The 16,258-nt window shown below is 40.1% G+C and overlaps 1 protein-coding gene across 7 annotated transcripts in view; it reads left to right on the plus strand.

The window, feature by feature from the left end:
• CEP170B (centrosomal protein 170B) overlaps positions 1-16,258 on the plus strand; it is a 102,798-nt gene that overhangs the window by 39,193 nt on the left and 47,347 nt on the right. For 6 of the 7 annotated variants that reach the window (XM_069951329.1, XM_069951326.1, XM_069951331.1 and 3 more), the window contains one exon: positions 6,966-7,106. In XM_069951329.1, the coding sequence (XP_069807430.1) occupies positions 7,002-7,106 (105 nt within the window). In that variant the 5' untranslated portion in view covers positions 6,966-7,001. Of the gene's footprint in view, positions 1-5,343; positions 5,449-6,965; positions 7,107-16,258 lie in introns of all 7 variants that reach the window. The other variant, XM_069951327.1, reaches the window with a different exon arrangement.

A 16,258-nucleotide genomic window follows, 5' to 3' on the forward strand; every position in this document is an offset into this window, starting at 1 on the left:
GTGTTATGATATTACAAAAAATTCACACAATGCAGTTTTTGTCTTTTTTTTTTTCTCCTTGGGGAAATAGCTTCTGAATTGATGTATGATGCATGTGTTTTATAAAACTGTACATTTTCCAAAGGCTTTTTATATAAACCAAATGGTTAGGGAACTGTGCTGATTTTAGGTTGTGCAGTAACGGTATACAACTTAAGGCTATGTTCACACTACGTAAAATAACGGCCGTTGTCCGCGCCGCAAACCTACGGCCGTTGTTTTGAGGTTCCATATAATGATTGCAATGCAATGTAACTACGGCCGTTGAATTCACACTACGTATCAGATAACGGCCGCTGTTTATACGGCCCCGTGAAAAATGAACATGTCAATTATTTCCGGCCGGTAATACTGCAACAACGCCCGTGGATTTCAATGCGGCCGCGAACGTAAAACTTATATCTGCCGAATTAAACTTGATTTTGATGTAAAAAATTTCTGAGTGGTTTCTCGGTCTGGGCGCAGTATTTAAAGTAAATGACCTGTTTCATCCCGTTTATAATTATGCTAGGAATCAAAATTAAACGTAGTTTCACGACTAGCCCGTACGATAGTAATTCTACAGCCGTTGTTTTGGCCTCAAAATAACGGCCGTTGAAAACAACGGCCGCTATTTTACTTAGTGTGAACATAACCTAAGGCTGGGTTCACACTACGTATATTTCAGTCAGTATTGTGGTCCTCATATTGCAACCAAAACCAGGAGTGGATGGAAAACACAGAAAGGCTCTGTTCACACAATGTTAAAATTGAGTGGATGGCCGCCATTTAATAACAAATATTTGCTGTTATTTTAAAACAACTGTTGTATTGTAAAACGGCTGTTGTATTGAAATAATGGCAGTTATTTACCGTTATATGGCGGCCATTCACTCAATTTCACTATTGTGTGAACAGATCCTTTCTGTGTTTTCAATCCACTCTTGGTTGAGGTTGCAAAATACTGGCCAAATACTGACTGAAATATACGTAGTGTGAACCCAGCCTTGCATGCTGGGAGTTTTGTAAGCAGTAGTTTTGCAACAAATGGAGAGCCATATGTTTGCAGATCACTGAATTATAGATAAAATTTTATCCAGAATTGAATGGTGCAGAAAGATTGGCCCTGTTCAGTACTACACATGTTCATCGGCATTTAAAGGGATTGGCGCTACAAAAACATGACAGTTTCTTGTCTCCAGTTTGGGTGCAGGTTTTGTAACTCATTTCCACTGAAGTGAATGGAGCTTAATTGCAAGCCACACCTAAACAGGAAAGAAGAGTAGAGCTGTCTGGGGAAAAAAAGTGGCCATGCTTTTGTAGCGCTGGATAACCCATTTAAGATGCCGCTTAAGGAACCCACATTTGCTACTCTAGTCATGTTAGACCAGAAGAATTATTCTTAGAACAGGTACTTAACTATTTGTGTGGTATTTATGACACGTAGACTTTACTGGAACATCACTTTCTATCATCATAGAGAATTATGCCTGGCAAGTTAATTCCATCCAATGAACAGGTTATAGATGTGTACTGGCAGCTAATGAGTATTCAATGACTACTCATCTGTAGCTTCCATACCATAAAGGTGACTGTGACCTCATTGCTTCCCACATTAGGTATTTGCATAAAATCCAGATGGCCAGGTTACCTTTCAGGTTATCCACATTGCTCGTCTCCTCTTCATTCTCCTTTCATCTGAATACAGTAATTTTAAAGAATGTTTTAAAGGGTTAAAGGGGTGTACCAAAGTATAAAACATGTCTCCTCAATGGCAAAACAGGGTCACGCCTTTCCATGGATTGCATCTAATATTCCAGCTCTTGGAAGGCAATGTTTTTGACTTAATAATGATAAAGTCTTCATGATGTCCATTTGCTTCAATAACTTGAATGAAAGTATGCCCTGCCAATAGTGTTCACATAGCCAAATGTATAAATTATTCAAGACACATATGTCTATGGATTAGTTTCTGTATTAATATTGAACACAATGCGTGTTTGTTGTTGGCTTGCTCGCCGGCTCATAATGTAATTTTATTATAGGAATCCTACTTCATGCTCTTATACTCATCTGGACATGTTTACCCTATCCATAGTATTCAAAGTTAAAGACATAACTATTAGTGATGAGCAAACATGCTCGTCCAAGCTTGGTACTCGTTCGACTATTAGGGTACTCGATGGTACTCGTTACTCGGACGAGCATCTCACTGTACTCAAGAAAATCTCATTATCCGTTTCCTCTTTGGGCGCTACTAGTTTAGGAGACTCTTAGGTACATCCTGCGATCACATGGGACCCATACATGTCGATAGCAGCGATTGGTTCACACTACGTATATTTCAGTCAGTATATGTATATTTCAGTCAGTATATTTCAGTCAGTATTGCAACCAAAACCAGGAGTGGATTAAAAACACAGAAAGGATCTGTTCACACAATGTTGAAATTGAGTGGATGGCCGTCATTTAATGGCAAATATTTGCTGTTATTTTAGAACAACGGCTGTTATATTGAAATAATGGCAGTTATTTACTGTTATATGGCGGCCATCCACTCAATTTCACCATTGTGTGAACAGATCCTTTCTGTGTTTTTAATCCACTCCTGGTTTTGGTTGCAATATGAGGACCACAATACTGACTGAAATATACGTAGTGTGAACATTGCCTAAGGCTGGGTTCACACACAGTATATTTCAGTCAGTATTGTGGTCCTCATGTGGACTGAGTGGATTGAAAACACAGAAAGGATCTGTTCACATAATGTTGAAATTGAGTGGATGGCAGCCATTTAATGGCAAATATTTGCTGTTATTTTAAAACAACGGCTGTTGTATTGAAATAATGGCAGTTATTTACCGTTATGTGGCGGCCATCCACTCAATTTCAACATTGTGTGAACAGAGCCTTTCTGTGTTTTTAATCCACTCCTGGTTGAGGTTGCAAAATACTGACCAAATACTGACTGAAATATACGTAGTGTGAACCCAGCCTTGCATGCTGGGAGTTGTAGCTTTTAGGGATGGTCCGAACAGAGTTCGGTTCGGGTTCGTACGAACCCGAACCCTCGGTAATGATTCCCGCTGTCTGCCCGCTCCATGGAGCGGGCGGATCCAGCGGGAGGACCGCCTGGAAAACTGGGATACAGTCATAGCCATAGGCTGTATCCCAGTTTTCCAGGCGTTCCTCCCGCTGTATCCGCCCGCTCCACGGAGCGGGTAGACAGTGGGAATCTGATGCCGGCAGGTTCGGACCATCCCTAGTAGCTTTGCAACAAATGGAGTGCCACATGTTTGCAGATCACTGAATCATACCTAAAATTGTATCCAGAATTGAATGGTGTAGAAAGATTGGCCCTGTACAGTACTACACATGTTTATCGGCATTTAAAGGGATTGGCGCTACAAAAACATGGACAGTTTCTTGTCTATTTTATTGGGACCTCTACTATATTTTCTGATTTCTGTATTTCTTACACAAGGCATATCTATGCAAAACAAGAGTCCGTGGAGCCTCAGTTACGAGTCTCAAAACACGGGATAGGCACCCCGTTGGCAACAGGCTAGAGATATCTGGCTATCCCGTGTTTTGAGACTCGTAACTGAGGCTCCACGGACTCTTGTTTTGCATATTTAAATTTTTGGGGGCATCAGTGGAGACTCTTGATTGAGTACTTCATTGGAATTTTTTTCGCTGTTCTCCTTGAGTTCAGTGATTACTGTGTTTTACAAGGCATATCTAAGTTCACTACTGCTTCCACAGTGTTAAGGGGGTGTCACAGAGTGTATATAGGTGCAGCCACCAACAGATTGTACCTCACAGCCCCCCAAAAACTATTGGGACCACTAGTATATTTCCAGATTTCTGTTGTATCCCACAGCTGTTGATTAGGCAGCCTCAGGGGCATCCATACATGTTGCCTCTGCTGTTTCCTGTCTATTTCCATGGTGTTTCCATCATTTTCTGAGGCTAACAGGTTTTCACACAACCTTGACTCTACCAAACTTGGGTCCCCTGCAAAAATGCTTGAGTTTCCCATTGACTTCAATGGGGTTCGTTACTCGAAACGAGCACTCGAATTTCGGGAGATATTTGTCTTGAGTAACGAGCACCCGAGCATTTTAGTACTCACTTATTACTTCTAACTATGTAATATTACAGGGGGGCAGATTTTGGATCCTTGAAATCCCTGCTAGATGGAGCTGCAGGCCGCACATGCATTCCATCCATCTATTCATTCTCTATGGAGCCACAAGTTATGGCCCCACATGAATGTTGAGCTCCTCAGTGGAAATGTTCTCCTTGTTCCTCTAAGATCTTGTAGATGCCATTTGTAACTTCTTGGCTTACAGTGACGCATGATTCAGCCTCTAAACACTGAACAACATGAAAATATTAAAAGCTCTTGCATGACTACTTCACGTATAGTGGAAAATAGGATTTCCTTCTCACATCAGAGCTCTTCAGAGAGCTTAGGCAGGCACAACATTTGACATTTGTAGCACCGTGAATCTCTTCCTATGTCTGGAAAACAATTTTTTTTTTTTTTTTTTTTTTTTTTTACCGCTTGGCGCTCTTAAAAGCTTGTTCAACATCCAAGTGGCATTTTTATATTGATTGATATTCTTGAAGATAAAAGCGTAATGCCTGCACTAGTGATACATGATGTGACCAAGAACTTCACTCTTTATAGTCATTTGTATAATGGTAGAAGAGAGAATTACAGAATATACTGTAGTAAGAGCTATCATGATATGCCATCACATCTGTGCCTTTGGGATCCCATAAGACCCAGATTCAACAGCTATTCAACCGTAGCGATGCGCTGGTCGCGAACGACGATTTTAGGTCAGAACCTAAATGAACGATCAGCCAATGACAAGATCATCGGCTAATCGTTCTCTCTATTCCACCGAGTGAAAATCGGCCGGATGGGGCCGATTCGGCTGCTTATCGCTCCTGTGGAATAGGGCCCTTAGGCCTCATTCACGCGTATGTGAAAAGTGTCCGTATCTGCTAATCTGCAATTGTTGGCAAAGCTAGTTTACATTGCTTTCAATAGGGCTATTCACACGTCTCCATTGTTTGTCTCTGCATTTGCATTCTGCAAAAAAAAAAAAAAAAAATTGGACATGTTGTATTGCGGACCACAATTGCAGAACATTTCCCCATAGAATTCTATTAGAGCCCCCACGATCCGCAAACCGCCCGCAAAAAAATGCTCATCAAGACACAACTAGTTCAAAACACTGTACAACTTCTGGGTACCAGCAAAAAACGCAGATTCTATGGATGTGCACTACAGATTTTTTTTTTTAGCAGATTGCAGATGCCAAAATGTGGAAGCAAACTTCAGTCAGCAGAAATATACGGACGTGTGAATGAGGCCTTATGAGTCAATGTGAATGAGTCAAAAGGGCCTGCAAGGTACAAGGACAAGAACATACATTCCCTATCTAAAACTAAAACTGGCCATATTCATTATGTAAATGTTGGCTGAAGTCACCAATTTGGTGAGACTAGCTGACTATTTAATGTGTATGGGGACTGCCCAACTCCCCGGATAGCGAGAAGGATTGGGTATTTGTAACTGCACAAATTTTTTGGTTCACCACTGGTGCCTAATGCACCTTCTCCCTTCACCCCATGGAGAAGACATGTACCCTCCAAACATAGGGATTTTTGTTTAAATTAGCCAAGCCATTCACTAGTGTAGATATACAGTATTGTAGTATTTAAATGTTAGTGTGAATCTCCACTAGCCAAATTGTTCTCTATGGGCTGGATACATCTGTCTGACACCACCCTAAATGCACAAATACTTTAACAATGAATTAGGTGCTTTCCACACATAAACATTTGTATGGCAATGAACAGGTCTGGTTTCAAGTGACAGCGCACATGGGAATGTTGGTAGAACAGGTGTGACGTGTGCATCTGCATATGAAAGGCAGAAGTTTTCAAGTCTGTGAGAAATTTAAAGGGAGCCTGTATGGCAGTGGTGCCATTCATATCCAGATGCTTTGTGGTTGGTGGACCCAATTTTTCCTGGACAAAGCAAAATCTTAATCAGGGCAGAAGATCTGTACCACACATTGAATAACGTGTCAGCTACCCGACTTTGCTGTCCTAGTTTTTCAAGTTTTCTTGGTAATCTGCCATATAAATGTGCTTGTTCCCACACTATCTAAGCAGAGAATGTAACATACTGTAGATTAATGTGTATGGCAGAATTGTCAGCTGGACTTGTATGGGGTGATATTAAGTCATTTTACCATAACTTTCTCATTGGGGAATGGGAATTTAAGAAGAATTAGAACCCCCCCCCCTCCAAAAATTCTTTTGCATTGGAATGGTGTGTAGCAGTGAGCAAAAAAAAAAAGTTTTCCGAATTAAAACAACAATTTTTTTCCAAATCCTTAGTTCCCCTTTAAATGTGCTGATTTTGGCTAATTTGAAACTGTTTTTTTTGTTTGTTTGTTCTTTTAAATGTAGAAAGCACTAGTGAACCTTTTTATGGGTTTCTGCATGGAAAGTTCCTTTAAGATATTCAGGCACACTGTAGAATTATATTAATTGGCAATTGTAATTTGGGTATAAAGAAAACAGCTGCCAGATGCAGAGGAGACCATGCCAACCTGTGGTGCCAATGACTGCAGGATTTTACCAATATTGACCACCCCATGAGGACATGTGTATATCTTCATGAGGCACATGAACATACGTTAAATAAACACTATAGAGTTAGACTATAGGAACATCTGGGAATATTTTCCATTAAGAGTTCTTTGGTATTTTTTAATATGTATTTAGCGCAAAGCGTTGTGTATTCTATTGTCTGTAAGTCAGTCGTGCATGGTAAAATATTAGCTTGGCATATATGCCCTCATCAAGCTTGGTTAAGAGTTACAGTATTATACTCAGTTTGTGTTTTCTCTTTGCAGGATGTTTACATGGTAGGAGCTTAGTCAAGAATCAAGATGAGCGTCACATCATGGTTCCTGGTGAGCAGCTCAGGCACTCGCCACCGGCTGCCTCGGGAGATGATCTTTGTTGGCCGAGACGACTGTGAGCTCATGCTTCAGGTAAATACAGATATTTAGACAATGTATAATGTTGGTGCTGTCTACTGCCCTCTTTTTAACATTACTACCTGTAGCTATGTGGCACACGGTGCCTGAAAGTCCAAAGATTTGATCTGGATGCCACTGCACAATCTGTTTACGGAGATTTCTTATAAACCATGCCCAGAAAATGTCATCTGTTATCATCCATGTAGAGTTTCTCCCTTTTTCATCTAGCCCTCCTAACAGCACCTGGTGCTAATATTTGGATATGGAAAAGAAGGCCTAGACCGTCAACTGGGCAGTCACCTACTTGTTAATCCATAGACGTTAGCCTTATACACTGTCATGGTGGCTACCACCACTACTTGGTTATCAACAGTGCTTCCCCCCCCCATTAAGAACTAACTAAGAGGTAACAGTCTAGTTCCTCATTAGTATATCAGGCAGTGAAACTAACAACACCTATAGCTGGTAAATGGTAGGAGACTAAGAAAAAAAATTTAATTTGAAAAAACACCTGGATTTGTTAAATGTTGGGTTCACACGGTTGACGATGGCTGATGTTCTTGGAAAAGGTGATAGGTCCTGTGGTCTACATTGGCGTCTGCAGCTCAACTGTGCTGCAAACTGGAGTCTGAATAATTCAGAAAGCCAACTCCTCTCTCTCATCAGAAACTGTCTGTACAGATATTCAGCCCATTTGTTTTGGAGTATAATGAATAAGTTGGCAGATAGATGCTAAAAATGTATTAACCTTACTATAACAATGTTTTTCTCCATATTTCTTGCACCCTTGTTGGGATACACTTACTCCAGGCCATGCAAGTCTGTGCTAGGATAACAACAGTAATTGTATTTGTCTGTTCAGCCATTGTGTATTCATAGATGATGTTTATTTGTTTGATAGGGTGGAGCTGGAATGACTCACACTGATTCTCCTGGTACCTTATAATAATACCTATGATGCCATCGATGGAATACAATGTCATGGCATGTGTTCTGCCACTGGCATTTTACTTGTTTTAACACATTTGTAGGAGTTCTCATAAAAATAAGTAAAGATGGTATAAATGGCACACAGTAGATGGAGAAATCGGATTCTGCATTGGGGCCTGGGAGCTTCAAGATACCCCTTCTCTGTATGTAAAAGTCAAAACAACCAATATACTGTAGATAGAATGTTGTAGTATAAAAGTATAGGTAGGTAGGACAATGATATGAGTGAGGGAGTTGTTAAGTATAATAAAGGGGTCTGGTGGCATCCTCTGTGCTAGCCAAATGTTTTCTCGAAATTCTAGTGTATGGTGATTCTAAACTATAGAGATATAGGGATATAACTAGAGATAAGCGAATCGGGTTCGAGTCGATCAGAACCCGAACGTTCGGCATTTGATTAGCTGTTGCTGCTGAACTTGGATAAAGCTCTAAGGTTGTCTGGAAAACATGGATACAGCCAATGACTATATCCATAATTTCCACATAGCCTTAGGGCTTTATCCAAGTTCAGCAGCCACCGCTAATCAAATCCCGAAAGTTCGGGTTCGGATCGACTCGAGCATGCTCGAGGTTCGCTCATCTCTAGATATAACCCAAAGCTCAGATGGTTATCAAAACCATAAGAAAAGTAAATGGAGGTCATGTAATGACTGTGGCCTAAGACCTAATAGTTGAACTTTGGGTAGGAGTAAGAAGAGTAAATGGAGGGAAAAGCTTTTGGTAGTGAGAACGAAGGCCAAACATGTCACATTCCGTTGTAATGCTAGAAGTGTAGATGTAGCACCACATCAATATATGGCTTGGTCTGGAAACCTGTGTTGCAAATTCAATGAAAAACATTTAAAAGAACACAGCAATACCAAGTAAGGTGTATGTGGCCAATAGATTTTCACTACCCAAATCTTTTGTTCTCAGAGAATTAAGGTGGCACCAGAGCAGTGTGGCTGCAGCATACCCCTCCCCATAGAGAACACAGACATTCAGCCATGCGTAAAGTGCATTTGTATGGGGAGAGTGGGAGAGATACTGTGTCACTGTCATTATAACTTTCAAAGCCTAATTCAACAGAAGATGTGAAATAAAGTAAGTTTGCTATTTACATTCATTTGTTTTCTTTTAGTTATCATTGAAAACATGGCACTTCCTGTTTTCTGACAATTTTTTTTTCCCTCAGAGAGTCAGAAAACAGGAAGTCCAGTGTTTCCCAGGCCATCTGAGCGCTCACAGAGTCTTGTGATTGATGGACGCATTGATAGAGCCGTGACTCTCAATACTGTCTGGAATTCCTGTATTTAGTCTGTTTTTTCCCCCACCAACACAAGTCTAAAAATCTGCCTTCAGGAGACTGGACCTGGATTTCTGGTAAGTATAGCTTTGTTTTACAGCATGATAAAAAAAAGTGTATATTGCAAACTTGCTTTATTAAACATCTACTGTTGATTTAAATTTTGAAAGTTATAATGACAGGGACAGTTTAAGGCTGAAGAATCATTTGGCCACAAGTTGTTGAATGTGTAAAGGTGTCTTTACGTCATTGATTGACGGTCAGAATTAAAAAAAAAAAAAAATCTGTGTTTTTGTATCATGTCCTAGGATTTCTCCTTCCACACTTGCATTGTTGTAGGCTAAAGCATTATTAGCTGAATGGATGAGTTAATAGCAAAGTAAAGTCTCCCTTTTACTAACAGTTCATCCAATCATTAACTCAGTACAAACAATGACTTACTCCTTACTTTGATCATGATAATGCCTCTTGTAGAAACTAATACATATGATAGTGTGTACTCTGCATATCTTGTCTTATGTAAATTAAAGTCTAATATTTATTGGCCATGGATGCATTGTCCTCACCAGTTCTGCGTTGAATGAGTATATCCAAGTGACACAACCAGTTTTCCAGTTTTGTGTCATCCATCCTTGACTCTTTTCTCACCTAACATCTTCCATAAAGTGAAAGTTACAACACCCCCATACTCATTAAATGGCTTACCAGTCCCAACGAAACTGTTGAACTGTCGCAACAGACATTCATCTGTTTATGGTCTCGGCTTCTTAAAAAGTTTTGTCTGATTTTTGCTGAATATCATAAATGACTGACTCCCCTTTATTAACAAAAATGCTTTAATGTAGTATGAAAAAATTTTGTTTCTAAGCTAGAAAGCCCCTTTAAGTAGAATCAGTATTGTGCTTTAGGGTACGTTCACACGTACCGGATCCGCAGCGGATTTTCTACTGCGGATTCGCGGATCCTGTACGTGTTAGAGCCAAGTTCTAGCCACATAGTGCTATGTATTATTTCGCTAAAATCCCTTTAAATTATGCTGGTCATGTACTATGCCGAGTCACAGAAGAGCAATAGTATTCTGCTATAATTTAGAGAGAAAGCATAGGAATATGTGTTGATACTGTCTTGATGGCATATTTAGTGAATTGGATTTTGCTTTGGATTGGACAGCTGGTAGCAATGGCTCGTGTGGTGGGAATCGATTTTTATTTTGCTGGATTATATTTAGACTTCCATGTATTAGTTGTCCCTTGAGACTAAGGCCAGTGCAGTTATTTATTAACCATGGTGAGAGTGTATACTGTGTCTAAAGGGAAGATGACCACCTACAATACCTTTCACCTATCTGCTTGCTATGGATGAATATATGATTTACCTGCCTTTGACCTATATCGTATAAGTGTTAGGCTGGCATTAGATAACTGTCATTAGGCTGCATTTTAGTGTCCGTTTTAGAGTCTAAAGAACAGGACTTCTGAACTGAAGTAAATTGAATCCAGTGCTTGTTCATGAGAAAACCGAGATATTCTTAATAGTGTTGAGTGAACCTCATGAAAGTGACAGCAACTTCTCAGAACTTCTCTGAATTTAACTCCCAGTGCCTGGAAAAGTTGGATGCCCTAGGAAGTCCTGGAAAAACTGGATGCCGCCATAGGCTGTAACCATGTTTTCCAGGCAGTCATCAGCCTGCCTCTAACTTCTCCAGACGCGGGGAGTTGAATGCTGCATGCTCGGTATACACTACACTTACACTGGGTTACCTTAGTCCTTCTGAAAGTAATTAGTCTAAAGTTGGCCATAGATATTAGATTTAAGGAGACGGCTCAAAATGCTCAAAGTAAGACCAGCTAGCATTTAATTTTTTTGCTCTTAAGTGGATAATCCCTTTTAAAGCATGGCCACTTTTCCCCCTCTCTTGTCTCCAGATTGGGTCGGGTTTTAAGCTCAGTTCCTTCCAAGTAAATGGAGCTTAATTATAAACCACACCTGAACTAGAGACAAGAGAGGGCAAAAAGTGGCCATGTTTTTGTAGCGCTGGATAACCTATTTAACTCTTCTATTACTCTGGCACCCACTTGTCACATTATAAATGAGGACTAATAGGTTAATTCTGAAATTACCTTAAAAAACGTGAACTGTCCCTACGTTTGGTCCAGGTTTCCTTTATTGGAGTTTATGGGAACTGTTGTGACAAGATCTGGACATTGTGTCAGACCCCAGACCCAGTATAGGATTTTCTAATCCATCAAACTTATTGGTTTTGATGCTCAGACCAGGATCTATGAATGCTACTTATCCATCTTGGGGAAATCGATTGCCATTCTCCATGTTGTGCTTATGCATTTGCCGATAGTAGACGAAGGCAGGAGCTAGAACTCATAACAATCACACTGATTACAAGGTCTCTACATGTAGGGGGGAAGTCTGGTCTTATTAGGGCCAATGTACATTCCAATGGTGATTATACAAAGTCCTATGACACTATTACCAGAGGAAAGATAGGATAGCTAGTTTTTCTAAGAAGGTCTTTTTGTGCTGCATTTTAGGGATTAAGCAGCTTATCTTTTAACAAGACTTATAATTTTCTGGTCTAGATTCACTTATTGACTAGACTTGTTTAAAAATCTAATAGTGTAAAAGTCTAGTTTAGGGGCCATTTCAGACTTGTCATTAGGTGCGGGATTAAAATAAGAAAATAAATACCCTTAACTAATTTAAATGCACATTTCTGTTCAAGCACCACTCTTTGTCGTTTGGGACTGGTTCAGCAAAGTATTCGAGGATCCTCCGATGGGTTCCAACTCTAAAACAATATTGGGTCTAGCAGAAGACACGTCTATTGGGAGTAGACTTTGTAGCCAGTCACTTGCCTGTAGGTTCTATTTTAAAGATAAGCTATTTGACCATGAGGTCACACTTCACACAAAGTATTTTGGTCAGTATGTTGAGCCAAAGCCAAGAGTGGAAGCAACAGAGAAAAATTATTATGGAGAGATTTTCACTTTTTTCTGTGTATTTGACCCACTTCTGGTTTTGGTTAAAAACTCTGACCAAAATACTATGAGTGGGCATAGCCTTAAAGGGTATCTAAGAAAATGACTGTTTTAGGCTGGGTTCACACTACGTATATTTGAGGCTGTATTTTTGAGGCTGTATAGCAACCAAAACAAGGAGTGGATTGAAAACACAGAAAGGCTCTGTTCACATAATGTTGTAATTGAGTGGATGGCCGTCATTTAATGGCAATATTTGCTGTTATTTTAAAACAACGGCTGTTGTATTGAAATAATGGAAGTTATTTACCGTTATATGGTGGCCATCCACTCAATTTCAACATTGTGTGGACAGAGCTTTTCTGTGTTTTCAATCCACTCCTGGTTTTGGTTGCTATGAGGACCTGACATGAGGACCAAATACAGCCTCAAATATACATAGTGTGAACCCAGCCTTAAACTAAGGTTTCTTGGTAAAGAGGATCTATCCGCAAGTTTTCCTATAACACCAAATATCCTCACAGAAGACTTTATGCTGAAATTCTGTTTTACGAAATGAGCATTTTATTAATATGTTAATGAGGTGGTTTTGTGCACTTAGCCAGCACTGTACCCCCTCGGTACACCAATATTTAAACAGCTTCCTAAAGAAAAATGATGCCGGGAGTTTTGAATTCCAGTCTATAATCTAGATGTCCATCACATAATTATATACATAAAAATGAAATAAAGTCGGCATTTGTTGGCAGCACAGCTTCTCATGTAAACAAGATATGTGCTACTGACAGTAATGGAATGTCATGGCTACAAAAAGGATGCAGCAATCCTCCATGAGGCCATTCACTACCAATAATTGGCCTGTCTAATTGCCAGTCAACTTGTACAAAGTTGGTTGGCACTTGTATCCGGCAGCTATCTGTCCATATAAAAGGTCCCTCAGTGATCACCTCTGAAAGGCCATAAACTTACCCAAGAGCCTTAAAGATTATTGGCCGATTATCGTTTAGTGTAATAGAAGACAACAATTAGCCAACATGCATGATGTCTGCTGCAATGGCAACGATTAGCCTGGCAACGATCTGCTGCCATTGCACAGTGTAACAGGAGCGGCGGCAGCATACTGCCGCTGTCTCTTATGGGCTGCCTAGATGATCTGGCAATCGCCCAGGCAGCCCCTCGAGGCACCCCTGCGCTTATCTGCGCATCATCGCTTCCTGGCGGTGCATGTAATAGCCCCGGCAGTGGGCGGGGAACAAGGAGCAAGCGAGCGCTGATCTCTCCTCATTGCCCCATGTAATAGAGGCTTTAGTGTTTTGCTGTATAGAGAGTCTTTTTAAAGACATTCTGCCCTCCTGCTCTGATATGTAATGTCCCACCGCTGAAGAATCACTGTTACATACATATATTATTATAGCAGCCTATGTGGACATGCTGCTTCCCTCCTGAAAGTTTCAATCCAGGGACTTTGACTACATATAGATATTAAATGATCACACCTTTTACTGCTCCTTTAAGTGAGCTCATCATAATAATAATATAGAACCCAATTAGGATAATATTGAAGGTTTCAGCTACTGTACCGGCCTGCTTTTACCCTGCAGGCATGACAACTATTGCAGTAATCCATGGAATAAATGATATCACCACAGCTAGTGTACCCTGCCCTTTGCATATATTCCAGTACATTACAGCCGTCTGTACAATTTGCATTATTGCCCTGACAAGGCCAGTGATGTCATCAGCAGGAGTCTATGTATAGAGTAAACAGGACTGTGTGGCCAAGAATAATAATGGTTAACCAATTATTGCAAGCAGCATGCCTCAATGTCTCATAAGTAAATTCTGTCTTGGTAACCGATCTGCTATTAAAAAGACTTTACTAGATCTAAATGAATGGCTTTTTGTTGATATCAAGGTCAATGGTGGGTCCTTGAAAGGTCCCACTATCTGAGAAGAAATAGATTGTAAAACTTCATCAGTGGTCTTTAAAGGGGTACTCCAGCGGGGGGGGGGGGGGGGGGGGCACTTTTTCGCTGGGACCAGGGAGGAGGTGGCGGAGGGCAAAGTCATCCACTCACCTCCCCGGTTCCAGCTCAGCCACTCAGTGAAGGAGGCGGGATCCGTTTCAAGTCCACTCAGATCCCGCCTCCTTCACTGAGTGGCTGAGCGGACCTGAGACGTCACGTCTAGGACCCGTGCTGGACACCCGGAAGCGCCCGGGTGCAATACGTAATATTTTTTCACAAATGAGAAATGTTTGATTATTGAGCCAATTTTCATTTTTGTGTTTTCATTGTCCTTCTGTGTTTAAAAGGCCATGTACTTAATGTTACCATAAAATATGCTGTGAAACCAGAAAAAAATGATTTGTGCACTGAAATTGAAAAAAAAGTGCAATTCTTTTTATTTTGAGGGGTTTTGTGTTTACGCCATTTGCCCCATGTATAACTGACATGTAACTATGTTCCTCAAATCGTTATTATTACACCGATATGTATAACTTATATTATTTGATGGCTTTTAAAAAATTTGAAACTTAAAAAAAAAACTAAAAGTTCTTCAAATTGCCCAGTGCTCCACACTGATGAGGGGCAATACCCCGAAACAGCTGTATGTGGATGGTTACCTGGCCTTGGTTTTTCCCTTGTGATTACATTGACTTATAGGGCCACTGCATTGAGCGCTTTCACTAGCAGCCGGCAGTGTTGTCGTTTGGCTGGTCTCCCTGAGATCAGCGATCTGTTTCTCTTATGGCTCTACTAGGCATTGCTCCCACTTAGCCAGAATCCTGCTCCACACTGATGAGGGGCAACACCCTGAAACAGCTATAGGTGGATGGTTACCTGGCCTTGGTTTTTCCCTTGTGATTACATTGACTTATAGGGCCACTTAATATGGTGGTTTTGGTGGTTTCTTTACAGGAACCACCCCTTGGCTGGGTCCTTCCCAAAGGGATATCTGGCTAGTCCTGTGTTTCGAGACTCTTTGAGGCTCCACAGGCTCTTCTTTTGCATATTCATGTTTTTATTTTTTGGTGTATGTGGCTGTGTGAGGTGTCCATTTTTACACCATAATCTGTTTTTTCTATAAGTACTTTGCTTGCATACAGTATATGCCACTTTTTGATCACTTTTTATTACAATTTTTCTCCATTTGACCAAAAATCTGCAATTTTGCACTTTGGTGGGTTTTTGCACTTACGCCATTTACCATGCAAGATCAGGAATGGGATAATTTAATTGTTCAGGCGATAACTACCAAAAATGTTTGTTTGTTTATTTTTGTTACATGGGTTAATGGGGGTGATTTAAACTTTTACTAGGACATGGGATTTTTTATTAATAAAAATACTTTAAATTATATATACTATATTTATTTATACTAATAAATTACCCCTGGGAGGCTTCTAATACAACCGCACTGATCTCTCTGCACTGCACTTTCTGAGGATTAACAAGTGGTTCATTCTTAATATTCTTTTCACCAATCTTGAATGTTTTTCTAGCAGGCCATGCTTTTTCTGTATAATCAATGTGTGTGTGTGTGTGTGTGTGTGTATAATATTAATATAAATATATATATAGCCACAAAATGCTGACGCCAGCAGTTTTAAACTATTCAGTATTCTTTCATTTAGTTATACCTACTGCATATCTTTCTGCACACTATTTTCTTTTTCACACTCAGCATTTACAAATAATTATATATGTTACATTATAACTGCAAAAGTTTACTAGTAAACGGCATTTTGCAGAAAAACTGGACGTGACTGGAGGAAACGGATGTTATTTTTGGATTCAGCACCCCAAAATACATAAAGATCACATGTTATCTTGTAGTCAGCAAAATTGATGTACACCAGTGTACATCAATGATTAGCCAAAAATGTTGGTGGG

The sequence above is a fragment of the Dendropsophus ebraccatus genome, chromosome 13 (assembly GCF_027789765.1).
Source record: "Dendropsophus ebraccatus isolate aDenEbr1 chromosome 13, aDenEbr1.pat, whole genome shotgun sequence".
In the NCBI taxonomy this organism is placed as follows: Eukaryota; Metazoa; Chordata; class Amphibia; order Anura; family Hylidae; genus Dendropsophus; species Dendropsophus ebraccatus.